Source organism: Taurulus bubalis (genome assembly GCF_910589615.1).
Source record: "Taurulus bubalis genome assembly, chromosome: 12".
Lineage (NCBI taxonomy): Eukaryota > Metazoa > Chordata > Actinopteri > Perciformes > Cottidae > Taurulus > Taurulus bubalis.
The window spans coordinates 26,507,533-26,521,124 of NC_136600.1; the positions used below are offsets into that span (position 1 = coordinate 26,507,533).

At 44.5% G+C, this 13,592-nt stretch overlaps 1 protein-coding gene across 1 annotated transcript in view; it reads right to left on the reverse strand.

Annotated features, from left to right (window-relative positions):
* Positions 1 to 13,592, reverse strand: part of LOC306744712 (neural-cadherin) — a gene marked incomplete at both ends in the record, with an annotated part of 89,577 nt that overhangs the window by 24,677 nt on the left and 51,308 nt on the right. Inside the window, 9 exons of the mRNA XM_079227394.1 lie at positions 1,584 to 1,727; positions 2,801 to 2,987; positions 3,747 to 3,874; positions 5,774 to 6,023; positions 7,776 to 7,943; positions 8,100 to 8,272; positions 11,534 to 11,704; positions 11,787 to 11,955; positions 12,400 to 12,572. Of these exons, the coding sequence (XP_079083520.1) occupies positions 1,584 to 1,727; positions 2,801 to 2,987; positions 3,747 to 3,874; positions 5,774 to 6,023; positions 7,776 to 7,943; positions 8,100 to 8,272; positions 11,534 to 11,704; positions 11,787 to 11,955; positions 12,400 to 12,572 (1,563 nt within the window). The remainder of the gene's footprint in view (positions 1 to 1,583; positions 1,728 to 2,800; positions 2,988 to 3,746; positions 3,875 to 5,773; positions 6,024 to 7,775; positions 7,944 to 8,099; positions 8,273 to 11,533; positions 11,705 to 11,786; positions 11,956 to 12,399; positions 12,573 to 13,592) is intronic.

Genomic DNA, 13,592 nt, shown 5'->3' on the forward strand with positions numbered 1-13,592 from the left:
ATATATATATATACACATATATATTTAAATATATATATACATATATATTTAAACATATATACATGTATATATATAAATATATATATACATTTAAATATACATATATATATATATATATATATATACATATATATATTTAAATATATATACATGTATATATATTTAAATATATATACATGTATATATACCGATGAAAGACGGATGAAGACTTTAACAGGATCAAGTTATTTGAAAAAAACAAAAAACTTTCCAGCGTCTTCATCTTCTGTCTGCACAGAAACATCACAAGCCCTCATTACCACTCAGCTTCATGCAGCAGTGTGTGTGTGTGTGTGTGTGTGTGTGTGTGTGTGTGTGTGCGTGTGTGTGTGTGTGTGTGTGCGTGTGTGTGTGTGTGCGCTCTAAACCCCGGGGCGACACTAAACTGAAACACCAAACTCAGCGAAATTATAAAAACGCCTCTTGATCTCATTACCAGACGCACTTAGTTCGGCAAATTTTCCACTCGGAGGATGAAACGGATCCTGAAGAAGACAAAAGATGCTGCGTCTAATCAGCTTTAGGACGGGTCCACACACACACACACACACACACACACACACACACACACACACACACACACACACACACACACACACACACACACACACACACATTCAATTCTGCTTATTTTATATAGCCCAACATCACAAATACAAATTCCAACAAACCCCAAATCTGTCTGTCTGTCTGTCTGTCTGTCTGTCTGTCTGTCTGTCTGTGTGTGTGTGTGTGTGTGTGTGTGTGTGTGTGTGTGTGTTTCTGCTCTAGTTGTGTTCGTCTGACCTCCAGTTTATGTCGTGACAGAAGGTCATTATCAACACACACACTCATACAACGGTACCTACACACAAACAGACACACACACACATTGTGTGTCTGTTTGTGTGTAGGAACCGTTGTATGAGGATGAATATGCAAAAATATAAATTATGTATATATATATATATATATATATTTATATATAGGTGTATTTATAGTTATATATGTAAGTCACGTGGCTCCTCCCACCAGCTGACTCCTCCCACCAGCTGACTCCTCCCACCAGCTGACTCGCAGTGACACAAACTCACATCTCGTTGGAACCAGAAAAGAACAGGAAGTGAGAAGAAGATTTTAAATGAATAAATAAAGTAAATATTCAGACGTCACTCAGAGAAGAAACCCCCGAGGCCGCCGTCATTAAGACGAGAGGCGCTTGTTTGGTTGTTCAGAGATCTTCTTCTTCATCTTTTCTTTTTTTTGCCGCCTGCTGCTTATTGGTTGGAGCGGAGGAGGAGGAAGAGGAGAAGGAGGAGGAAGAGGAGGAATGAGGGACGAAGACAAACAAAGAGACAAACATCAACAACGTCGACCTCAAGGGAGCAACAGCAGTTACGAACGAGCTGAAAGGAGGAAGAGGAAGAGGAGAGGGGGAAGAGGAGTGGAGGAATAGAAAGGAGAGAAGGAGGTAGGAATAGAGGGCTGAAGAGAACAGAGAAGAGAACAAGAGAAGGAAACCAGAGGAGGAAACAAGTGAAGGAAACCAGACAGCTGCAGCTCACCTTCGTCTTCGTCGTTGGCGGTCACAGTGATGAGGACGAAGCCGACCTCCTCGTCTTCCTCAACGCTCACCTCGTACGCCGGCCGGGCGAAGGCTGGAGCGTTGTCGTTGACGTCGGTGACGAAGATCCTGACGTACGCCGTGTCTGAGGGACACATCATCATCATCATCATCATCATCATCATCATCATCATCTCTTCTTCTGTGGTCTAAAGAATCAACGTCTCTTTTTCATTTATACATTTTTTTTATCATAACAATAAACAATAAACAAACATATTCAGTGTCGACGTTGACGCCATCTTTTCTAAACTCACTCAGTCCTTTCCTGTGAACATGGAAGTTTATTTTATTTTGAAAGGACTTTAGCAGGAAAACTGAGGATTCGAGTTTTCGAGCATTTTGATTAAGTTTTAAACTGCATTAATATTTTAAAACGGAGCTTCTCTTTCTGCAGAAGTTTCAATAAGAAACAAAAAGTATTTTCATTTCTTTCTTTCATTTCCTCTCCTTTAAAAGCAGAATAGAGGGCGGTACCGGGTCGGTTCCTTAGTAAAAGCAGAATAAAGGGCGGTACCGGGTCGGTTCCTTAGTAAAGGCAGAATAGAGGGCGGTACCGGGTCGGTTCCTTAGTAAAAGCAGAATAAAGGGCGGTACCGGGTCGGTTCCTTAGTAAAGGCAGAATAGAGGGCGGTACCGGGTCGGTTCCTTAGTAAAAGCAGAATAGAGGGCGGTACCGGGTCGGTTCCTTAGTAAAAGCAGAATAAAGGGCGGTACCGGGTCGGTTCCTTAGTAAAAGCAGAATAAAGGGCGGTACCGGGTCGGTTCCTTAGTAAAAGCAGAATAGAGGGCGGTACCGGGTCGGTTCCTTAGTAAAAGCAGAATAAAGGGCGGTACCGGGTCGGTTCCTTAGTAAGAGCAGAATAGAGGGCGGTACCGGGTCGGTTCCTTAGTAAAAGCAGAATAAAGGGCGGTACCGGGTCGGTTCCTTAGTAAAGGCAGAATAGAGGGCGGGTACCGGGTCGGTTCCTTAGTAAAAGCAGAATAGAGGGCGGTACCGGGTCGGTTCCTTAGTAAAAGCAGAATAAAGGGCGGTACCGGGTCGGTTCCTTAGTAAAGGCAGAATAGAGGGCGGTACCGGGTCGGTTCCTTAGTAAGAGCAGAATAGAGGGCGGTACCGGGTCGGTTCCTTAGTAAAGGCAGAATAAAGGGCGGTACCGGTGTTGGGCCCGCCCTGCTGGCCCGGCCGGGCCGACCCGGAGCCGTCCTGGGACTGGACCTCGATCAGGTAGGACGCCTTCTGCTCGCGGTCGAAGGACGCTCGCGTCACGAGGACGCCGCTCAGCGGGTCGATGCCGAAGAACTGGGAGTCACCGCTCTCGTCCTTCAGGATCACGTACTGGACCTGAGGAAGAGGAGGAACATGTTGAAGAAGAAGAGGAGGAGGAAGAGGAGGAGGAGGAGGAACACGTTGAAGAAGAGGAGGAGGAACACGTTGAAGAAGAAGAAGAGGAGGAGGAAGAGGAGGAAGAGGAAGAGGAGGAGGAGGAGGAACATGTTGAAGAAGAAGAGGAGGAGGAACATGTTGAAGAAGAAGAGGAGGAGGAAGAGGAGGAGGAAGAGGAGGAGGAGGAACACGTTGAAGAAGAGGAGGAGGAACACGTTGAAGAAGAAGAGGAGGAACATGTTGAAGAAGAAGAAGAGGAGGAGGAAGAGGAGGAAGAGGAGGAGGAGGAGGAACATGTTGAAGAAGAAGAGGAGGAGGAACATGTTGAAGAAGAAGAGGAGGAACATGTTGAAGAAGAAGAGGAGGAACATGTTGAAGAAGAAGAGGAAGAGGAACATGTTGAAGAAGAAGAGGAGGAGGAACACGTTGAAGAAGAGGAGGAGGAACACGTTGAAGAAGAAGAGGAAAATGTTGAAGAAGAGGAGGAGGATGGTAACGTTGAAGAAGAGGAGGAAGAGGAGGAGGAGGAGAAAAATGTTGAAGAAGAGGAGAGGATGGTAACGTTGAAGAAGAGGAGGAAGAGGAGGAGGAGGAGGAGAATGTTAAAGAAGAGGAGGAGGATGAGGAAAACGTTGAAGAAGAAGAAGAAGAAGAAGAAGAAGAAGAAGAAGAAGAAGAAGAAGAAGAAGAAGAAGAAGAAGAAGAAGAAGACCTCACCCTCCCATGGAGACCAGAGTCCAGGTCTGAGGCCGACACTTGAGCCACTGAGGTTCCGATCTGAGCTCCTTCAGGCACCGTGGCCTCGTAGGTGGAGGACAGGAAGAAGGGAACGTTGTCGTTCACGTCTGAGGAGAGAGAGAAGGAGTTCATCATTGTGTTGTTGTTGTGTTGTTGTGTTGTGTTGTTGTGTTGTTGTGTTGTTGTTGTGTTGTTGTGTTGTTGTTGTTGTGTTGTTGTTGTGTTGTTGTGTTGTTGTGTTGTGTTGTTGTTGTGTTGTTGTGTTGTTGTGTTGTTGTTGTTGTGTTGTTGTGTTGTTGTTGTGTTGTTGTGTTGTTGTGTTGTGTTGTTGTGTTGTTGTTGTTGTGTTGTTGTGTTGTTGTTGTGTTGTTGTGTTGTTGTGTTGTTGTTGTGTTGTTGTTGTGTTGTTGTTGTTGTGTTGTTGTGTTGTTGTGTTGTGTTGTTGTTGTGTTGTTGTGTTGTTGTGTTGTTGTTGTTGTGTTGTTGTTGTGTTGTTGTGTTGTTGTGTTGTGTTGTTGTGTTGTTGTTGTGTTGTGTTGTGTTGAAGCCGGACTGCTCCCGTTTGGTGTCGAAAAAGATCGTGAAATACTTCGTTAGGGTTAGAAAAAGATCGTTAGGTTTAGAAAAAGATCGTGAAATTCTTTGCTAGGTTTAGAAAAAGATCGTGAAATACTTCGTTAGGTTTAGAAAAAGATCGTGAAATACTTCGTTAGGTTTAGAAAAAGATCGTTAGGTTTAGAAAAAGATCGTGAAATTCTTTGCTAGGTTTAGAAAAAGATCGTGAAATACTTCGTTAGGTTTAGAAAAAGATCGTGAAATACTTCGTTAGGTTTAGAAAAAGATCGTTAGGTTTAGAAAAAGATCGTGAAATTCTTTGCTAGGTTTAGAAAAAGATCGTGAAATACTTTGTTAGGTTTAGAAAAAGATCGTGAAATACTTCGTTAGGTTTAGAAAAAGATCGTTAGGTTTAGAAAAAGATCGTGAAATTCTTTGCTAGGTTTAGAAAAAGATCGTGAAATACTTCGTTAGGTTTAGAAAAAGATCGTGAAATACTTCGTTAGGTTTAGAAAAAGATCGTGAAATACTTCGTTAGGTTTTGAAAAAGATCGTGAAATACTTCGTTCGGTTCAGAAAAAGATCGTGAAATACTTCGTTAGGTTTAGAAAAAGATCGTTAGGTTTAGAAAAAGATCGTGAAATTCTTTGCTAGGTTTAGAAAAAGATCGTGAAATTCTTTGCTAGGTTTAGAAAAAGATCGTGAAATACTTCGTTAGGTTTAGAAAAAGATCGTGAAATACTTCGTTAGGTTTAGAAAAAGATCGTGAAATACTTCGTTAGGTTTAGAAAAAGATCGTGAAATACTTCGTTAGGTTTAGAAAAAGATCGTTAGGTTTAGAAAAAGATCGTGAAATACTTCGTTAGGTTTAGAAAAAGATCGTGAAATACTTTGTTAGGTTTAGAAAAAGATCGTGAAATTCTTTGCTAGGTTTAGAAAAAGATCGTGAAATACTTCGTTTGGTTTAGAAAAAGATCGTGAAATACTTTGTTAGGTTTAGAAAAAGATCGTTAGGTTTAGAAAAAGATCGTGAAATTCTTTGCTAGGTTTAGAAAAAGATCGTGAAATACTTCGTTAGGTTTAGAAAAAGATCGTGAAATACTTCGTTAGGTTTAGAAAAAGATCGTTAGGTTTAGAAAAAGATCGTGAAATTCTTTGCTAGGTTTAGAAAAAGATCGTGAAATACTTCGTTAGGTTTAGAAAAAGATCGTGAAATACTTCGTTAGGTTTAGAAAAAGATCGTGAAATACTTTGTTAGGTTTAGAAAAAGATCGTGAAATACTTCGTTAGGGGAATATACAGCCGCCGCTCTGCTAGCTAGCCTCCGCCATGTTGTACAGAGTCACTCCTACTAGAAAATCGTAATATTGGCGATAAACAGCGCCGGTCAGCTGACCCCTGAGGCGGCTCCTCTGGTGACGTTTTCGTGTCTCTGAACGGCGACGCCTCACCGGTCACGTTGACGTAGACGGTGGTGAACGACGCCAGCGGCACGGCGGCGACGTTCTGGACGCGCACGCGCAGCGCGAAGAAGCGCAAGGCCTCGTAGTCCAGGTTCTCGGCCAGCAAGATGGACGCCGAGCCGTCGGCCCGGTTGGCCTTGATGTAGAAGCGCACCGGCATGTTGGTCTCCGGCACCTGGCCCTCCTCAAGGTCGTAGGTCACCCGGGGGTCGCCCAGCGGGGAGGTCGCCTTGATGGTCTGGGGGGAGAGAATACACACAATGCATCGGATCTCTATGAGGCACAGACTCACATCCCTGTGTTTCATGAGCGGGAAAAACATGGAAGAGAAGCAGTGTGTGTGTGTGTGTGTGTGTGTGTGTGTGTGTGTGTTTCTGCTTTGTTGACGCTGGTTGTGTGAACTTGTTCTAAAGACGAAGAGAGAGAGAGTTTGAGCTTTTAGCGTTGTGTTCTCGACCCGAGTACTTTACTGTTAAAAACTACAGGATTATCGTCCCCTAACTTGGTCACTTTCTTTGTGTGTGTGTGTGTGTGTAACTGTGTGTGTGTGTGTAACTGTGTGTGTGTGTGTCTTCCAGCGCGCTGACAGACGCTGAGTGAGAAACGATGTCCACGACCTGTAAAAAACACTGAAACCCTCTCAGCCTGCCGTCTCTGTCGGCCATCACTTCCATGTCTTTACCAGCACTTAGCGACACACACACACACACACACACACACACACACACACACACACACACACACACACACACACACACGGACGTGACAACATCGTGAAATACTTAGTTAGGTTTGAATTTTTTAGCCGGTGAAGTAAAAAAAATACATTTTAAAGTTACTTTTGTGTTGAAAACACGCCTGATTAAAACTTCTCAAAAAAAAGATTCCTCATCTTCCTCCTCCTGCTCTTCCTCCTCCTCTTCCTCCTCCTCTTCCTCCTCCTCTTCCTCTGCTGTGTTAATTGCAGTAAGGAGGGACTGTTGTTTTAAATTTAGCAGCGTTAATAAGGTTTGTTAATTATGTTGTTAACGAGGCGAGGGAGACGCTGTGTGTGTGTGTGTGTGTTAGTGTGTGTGTGTGTGTGTTAGTGTGTGTGTTAGTGTGTGTGTGTGTGTGTGTGTGTTAGTGTGTGTGTGTGTTAGTGTGTGTGTGTTAGTGTGTGTGTGTGTGTGTGTTAGTGTGTGTGTGTGTGTGTTAGTGTGTGTGTTAGTGTGTGTGTTAGTGTGTGTGTGTGTGTGTGTTAGTGTGTTAGTGTGTGTGTGTGTGTGTGTGTTAGTGTGTGTGTGTGTGTGTGTTAGTGTGTGTGTGTGTTAGTGTGTGTGTGTGTGTTAGTGTGTGTGTGTGTGTGTGTGTTAGTGTGTGTGTGTGTGTTAGTGTGTGTGTGTGTGCTAGTGTGTGTGTTAGTGTGTGTGTGTTAGTGTGTGTGTGTGTGTGTTAGTGTGTGTGTGTGTGTGTGTGTGTGTTAGTGTGTGTGTGTGTTAGTGTGTGCGTGTGTGTGTTAGTGTGTGTGTGTGTGTGTGTGTGTTAGTGTGTGTGTTAGTGTGTTCGACTGAACGTGCTGACACCAAGAGAGACAGAGAGACAGATATTTCCATTCCTATCTATTATCCGAACATCTTTTCCTATTCAGGGTCGGGGGCGCTGGAGCCATTGGGTGAAGGCAGAGTTCACTTGGACAGGTGTCACCTCAGGGCTCACGTAGAGACAGAGAGAGAGCGACAGCCATCACGCCTACAGCCAACGTAGAGTCCAGTTAACCTGAGCTGATGTCTGTGGACTGTGGGAGGAACCGGAGAACCCGAGGGAACCCACATGCAAACTCCACCCAGAAGGACAGAACCCAGCCGTCTGGCCCACTCTGCTCCAGACAGGTATTCCCTAAACGTAAGTAATGTCCCGTGAAGATGGAAGCTTATTTTGAAAAGCTGTTCTTCCTGTAACGCCGCTCTCTTGCCGCTGTGTTTACCCAGAACCCCCCTTGGCGCCTCACCAGTATGGTGGCGTCCCGGGCCGTGGTCTCCGGCACCGTGACCCAGTACTCGCTCTGCTCCCACAGCGGCGGCTGGTTGTGCACGTTGGTGATGATGACGGTGAGATCCACCCGGCTGCTGCGGTTACCGCCGTCAGACGCCACGATCTGCTGGCTGATCCGGGACGTCTGGGGGCGGGGCATGCAGTTGATTGACAGTTGATTGACAGCTCAGAAAGGCAAAGTAAACACAATTACTTTAATGTAATTTAATTAATACTAATATACAGAGCAGCTGTGATGTGTGGTGTCACAGAGTGACGTCACCCTCTGGGTTTTCCTCACCTGGGAGATCGGGTGGTGGACGTAGATCCAGCCGGTGCTCGGGTTGATGTGCAGGTACGCCGGCTCCTGATTGGACAGCGAGTAGGCGATGGCCGCGTTGCTGCCCTGGTCATCGTCGTGTGCCGCCGCTCGCAGGAAACTAGTTCCCACCGGCGTGTCCTCCCGCAGGAAGTCTGAGAGGAGGAGAGGAAGAGGAGGAGGAGGAGGAGGAGGAGGAGAAAGAGGAGGAAGAGGAGGAAGAGGAGGAGGAGGAGGAGGAGGAAGAGGAGAAGAAGGAGGAAGAGGAAGAGGAGAAGAAGGAGGAGGAGGACGAGGAGGAGCGGGATGAAAAAAGTTCTGATCACAATGCATGCTGGGTAGATTTGTGTCCGACTTGCTCTGACGTCATCAACGATAATCTCACGAGAGCGAGGCAGCCGCAGATTTTAGGGCCAGGCGCGAAGTGGCCCAGTGCATGATGGGAAACATCAGAGACCACAAACATCACGTGTTGTGGAAAATCCTTATTTTCTGTGTAGTTGTGATATAATCATGTTGGTAGCACTTCATAATAACTACACACTATTTAGCATTAGTAAAGCATGAATAAACACTGGATTCATTCATACGGCATTATTCCAACATGAACACTCACTAGTAACTCAATAGTATGCACTTCATAAACATAATGAGTTACTAAGTGTTCATGTTGGAGTAACGCTTTATAAAGGATGAATTCAGTGTTTATTCATGCTTTACTAACGCTAAATACTGTGTACTTATTATAAAGTGCTACCAAATCCTTATTTTCTGTGTAGTTGTACTCAGGTTTAATCTCAAAACATATCTTGTGTGATTAATAACAATAAATATATTTATACTCACATCAAAACAAGCTGCAAAGTCTTTCACAAACAAAAAGATCAAAGGATGCAGCTACACGCACATTCCTACATAAATACATATTTACAAACACATGAATAAATCAGAACGAGGTCTGTAAACTACAAGAAGCCTACAGATCTAACAGGAAGTAGCTGTTTATGTGACTTCCTGTGGGATATTTGAAGGCAGCTGTCTTTAAATTTATTAACAATACAAATATTTTGTATTATTTTCTGAACATGTTATATTTGGATTTGTTAGTAATGACAGAACATTTTTATACATTTATTCATCATATTTGCCAAATTTAATATTCACAAAAGTAAATTCACAAACCAAAAACCTGTTTTTGTGTTTTTCTACAAAGAAAAAGGCCATGATAACTGTAGGCTTTCATTTGCTTGTCTTTTCTCTCTGCGGTTGGATTAACTGTACATGAATGTAGTTTTCCGTTTGCTACTGTCAACTTATGAAATTGTATTTGTGCAAATGATTGAATAATAAAACAAACTGCTACTGAGTCTGTCCTCGCTCCTGGAACACAAGCTGATGACGACAGCGTGGCGTCAGCAGCTCGTCTGCAGCCTCGGGGCGGCTGAACGCAGCGCTAAACAATAACACGTTCATCTGCATAACCACGTCACGATGACGCAGGAAGACAAGAGAAGAAAACACACGTCGTGTTTTTAATGAGCTTTCTGTGAAGCGACCACGAGAAGAAAAGGTCAAAAACATTCTGCTGTTTAACTTATAATTAATATGAAGTTGCACCAATTAACCTTAAAGTGATATTGTTGAAGGTTAGACAAAAATAAAGCTTTTGTACTTCTGTTTGAATGATTGATTAGCGTTTATCAGATAGACTTCTATACAACCAGAGGAGTCGCCCCTGGTGGTCAGGAGAGAGAGTGCAGCTTTAACGCATGAAGATAGACTTCTATACAACCAGGGGAGTCGCCCCCTGGTGGTCAGGAGAGAGAGTGCAGCTTTAACGCATGAAGATAGACTTCTATACAACCAGGGGAGTCGCCCCCTGGTGGTCAGGAGAGAGAATGCAGCTTTAACGCATGAAGATAGACTTCTATACAACCAGGGGAGTCGCCCCCTGGTGGTCAGGAGAGAGAGTGCAGCTTTAAGATGTGAGGTGACCTCCTGCTGATTCAACCAGCTGATCGGTGATTTAAAACACTGAACAGGAAATAGAGTCGGTGAAGTTGCCGAATCCTTTAAATTGTTTTTGTTCAGCAGGGAAAAGTAGAATATTGATTCATATGCATGTCCCAGAAACATTCCGCTAAATAGTTAATGAGCGTCTCTGAGTCCCTCGTCTGACGAGCAGAACTTCTGACTTATCAAAACACGTAGTAAACAAACCTGGACCCGCGGGAGCCGGCGGAGAACATGTGATCGGTGGTGAGATCTTTACAGGATTACGAGTTCACCTGTTTCCCTCCGAAGTACTACTCACAGTACAAGTATCAGGAGTACACTAGTAGTATTAGTAGTACCCTCTGAACATTTTACTCTCTGTGGCCTCGTTTTGTCTCTCATAAATATATATAATAAATAATAATAAATAATGTAATATATAAAAGTGCTGCTCCTCTATGGAAACAGAAGCATCAGCTAGAAATCGTCTTTGTTTCAGAATAACACAGTTGTTATGACATAAATCATTAAAACACGTTTATTTTATTAGAAAAACAATGGAATTTATATATTTTATGATTTTCTAAGTGTTTGCAAGCGGTTCAATGCTTTCGATTTGGTTGCTTTCCCTGACGGGAGCGTTTGATGTGTTCAAGGACCGTCGGAAAATAAAATGTTAATCAAAGAAAACATGCTTTTGAATTATTGCAGTAGTAGAGAAAACTCACACTGGTAGTAGCAGTATTCTGAGTTGTACTCACACTGGTAGTAGCAGTATTCTGAGCAGTACTCACACTGGTAGTAGCAGTATTCTGAGCAGTACTCACACTGGTAGTAGCAGTATTCTGAGCAGTACTCACACTGGTAGTAGCAGTTTTCTGAGCAGTACTCACACTGGTAGTAGCAGTATTCTGAGCAGTACTCACACTGGTAGTAGCAGTATTCTGAGTTGTACTCACACTAGTAGTAGCAGTATTCTGAGCAGTACTCACACTAGTAGTAGCAGTATTCTGAGCAGTACTCACACTGGTAGTAGCAGTATTCTGAGCAGTACTCACACTAGTAGTAGCAGTATTCTGAGTTGTACTCACACTGGTAGTAGCAGTATTCTGAGCAGTACTCACACTGGTAGTAGCAGTATTCTGAGCAGTACTCACGCTGGTAGTAGCAGTATTCTGAGCAGTACTCACACTAGTAGTAGCCGTATTCTGAGTTGTACTCACACTGGTAGTAGCAGTATTCTGAGCAGTACTCACACTAGGAGTAGCAGTATTCTGAGTTGTACTCACACTAGTAGTAGCAGTATTCTGAGTTGTACTCACACTAATAGTAGCAGTATTCTGAGCAGTACTCACACTAGTAGTAGCAGTATTCTGAGTTGTACTCACACTAGTAGTAGCAGTATTCTGAGCAGTACTCACACTGGTAGCGGCTGTTTTCAAACTTGGGGTCGTTGTCGTTCTGGTCCCCGATGTCGACGGTGATCTGGCAGATCCCGATGAGCGGCTCCTCCCCCTGGTCCGTGGCCGTCACCGACAGCGTGCGCTCCCGGCGGCGCTCCCGGTCGAAGCTCACCGTGGTGACGATCACACCTGGCGGCGCAGGCACAACGAGTTGAGCTCTCTCTCTTTTATTTGAAAAGAGCAGGAGATGAAAACACGAGGTGGAACCTACCGGTGTCGGGGTCGATGTGGAACCCGGAGGACACCGCGTCCCGGTGCATGATGCCGTACTTCACCTCTCCGTTCACCCCCATGTCGGCGTCCTGGGCCTGGACCCGCAGGACGAAGGTCCCCGGAGGCTGGTTCTCCAGAACCACGGCGCTCAGACTGTAGTTCTGACACTGAGAGCAACACGGAACAACCGCATCAGAGCTGCATGCTGGGTAATGTGGTGTAGGGTTGCATCAGAGCTGCATGCTGGGTAATGTGGTGTAGGGTTGCATCAGAGTTGCATGTTGGGTAATGTGGTTTAGGATTGCATCAGAGTTGCATGTTGGGTAATGTGGTTTAGGGTTGCATGTTGGGTAATTTAGCTCAGGGTTGCATGTTGGGTAATTTGGCTGAGTTGCATGTTGGGTAATTTAGCTCAGGGTTGCATGTTGGGTAATCTCATAAAAGTTGAAACAACAGAGTTGGGTTTCTAATCGTCTGAATGAGATGAACTGAACATTAAGGACGTCCAACCGCTTCTAAACGAGTAAAACCTGGACCGCTAATAAGTGTCTCTCTCTATCTTTGTCTCTCACACAGTAAACAGTATTAATATCTATAATGTGAGCTCTCACCTCCCGGAAGAGCGGCTTGTTGTTGTTGATGTCGTTGATCCCCACGACGACCTGGGCGGAGCTGCTGAGCGGGAACGGCCCGCCGGACGCGTTGTCGTCCGTGGCGGTGATGTTGAGAACGTAGCGCGGACCCCTGAGCCGCGGGGGGGGGCTCCTCCTCAGCTTGATGATGCCTGAGGGGGGGAGGAAGAGGAGGAAGAGGAGGAAGAGGAAGAAGACATGGAGTGAGTTAATCAATGTGTGGTGAGAAATCAGAACATCATTTTCCAGAAGATGAGAGAGAGACACACACACACACACACACACACACACACACACACACACACACACACACACACACACACACACACACACACACACACACACTCTAAGTCTCCCAGTTTCTTGGCTTTAAATTACTTTGAGCTTCTCGGGCTCTGAAGCTTGTTGTGTTGCCAGAGGACAGTTTTCTGAAAACAGAAACGAGGAAACGAGGAAATAAAAACACGTGAAGAAGAGCTGCTGGTTCCAGTTCCTCAACGTCAAGACGGACAAACGGAGAATGTTTCTGCTCCGCTTCGTCTTCGTGGTCGAGTTTTTTTAACATAATTTAATGTAAAAAGAGACACTTTTTGCTTCGATGCCACGTTGTTTTTTACGATCAGAAGTGGATTTAAAAGAGGCTTCATTTCTTAAAGCTGCATTCTCTCTCTTGACCACCAGGCGGAGACTCCTCTGGTTGTATAGAAGTCTATGCTTCATGTGTTAAAGCTGCATTCTCTCTACTGACCACCAGGGGGCGACTCCTCTGGTTGTATAGAAGTATATGCTTCATGTGTTAAAGCTGCATTCTCTCTGCTGACCACCAGGGGGCGACTCCTCTGGTTGTATAGAAGTCTAAGCTTCTTATGTTAAAGTTGTTTCTCTCTACTGACCACCAGGGGGTGACTCCTCTGGTTGTATAGAAGTCTCGACGACTTCGAGCTTCAAAACGTCCACAAACTAACGAGAGACGTCGTTATGAAGAGAAAATGACGTTAAGCGACTAAAGGAAACAGATCTTCACATCTAAGATGCTGTAATACACTCAATCAATTAGTCCCCACTGAATTATTGATTGATTGATGGATTGATCGTGTCAGAGTTTCCCATAACAACAGCGTGAATATAAATAACATGAATCCCCACGTCGCTCCGTCTCTAACGGCTTGCTA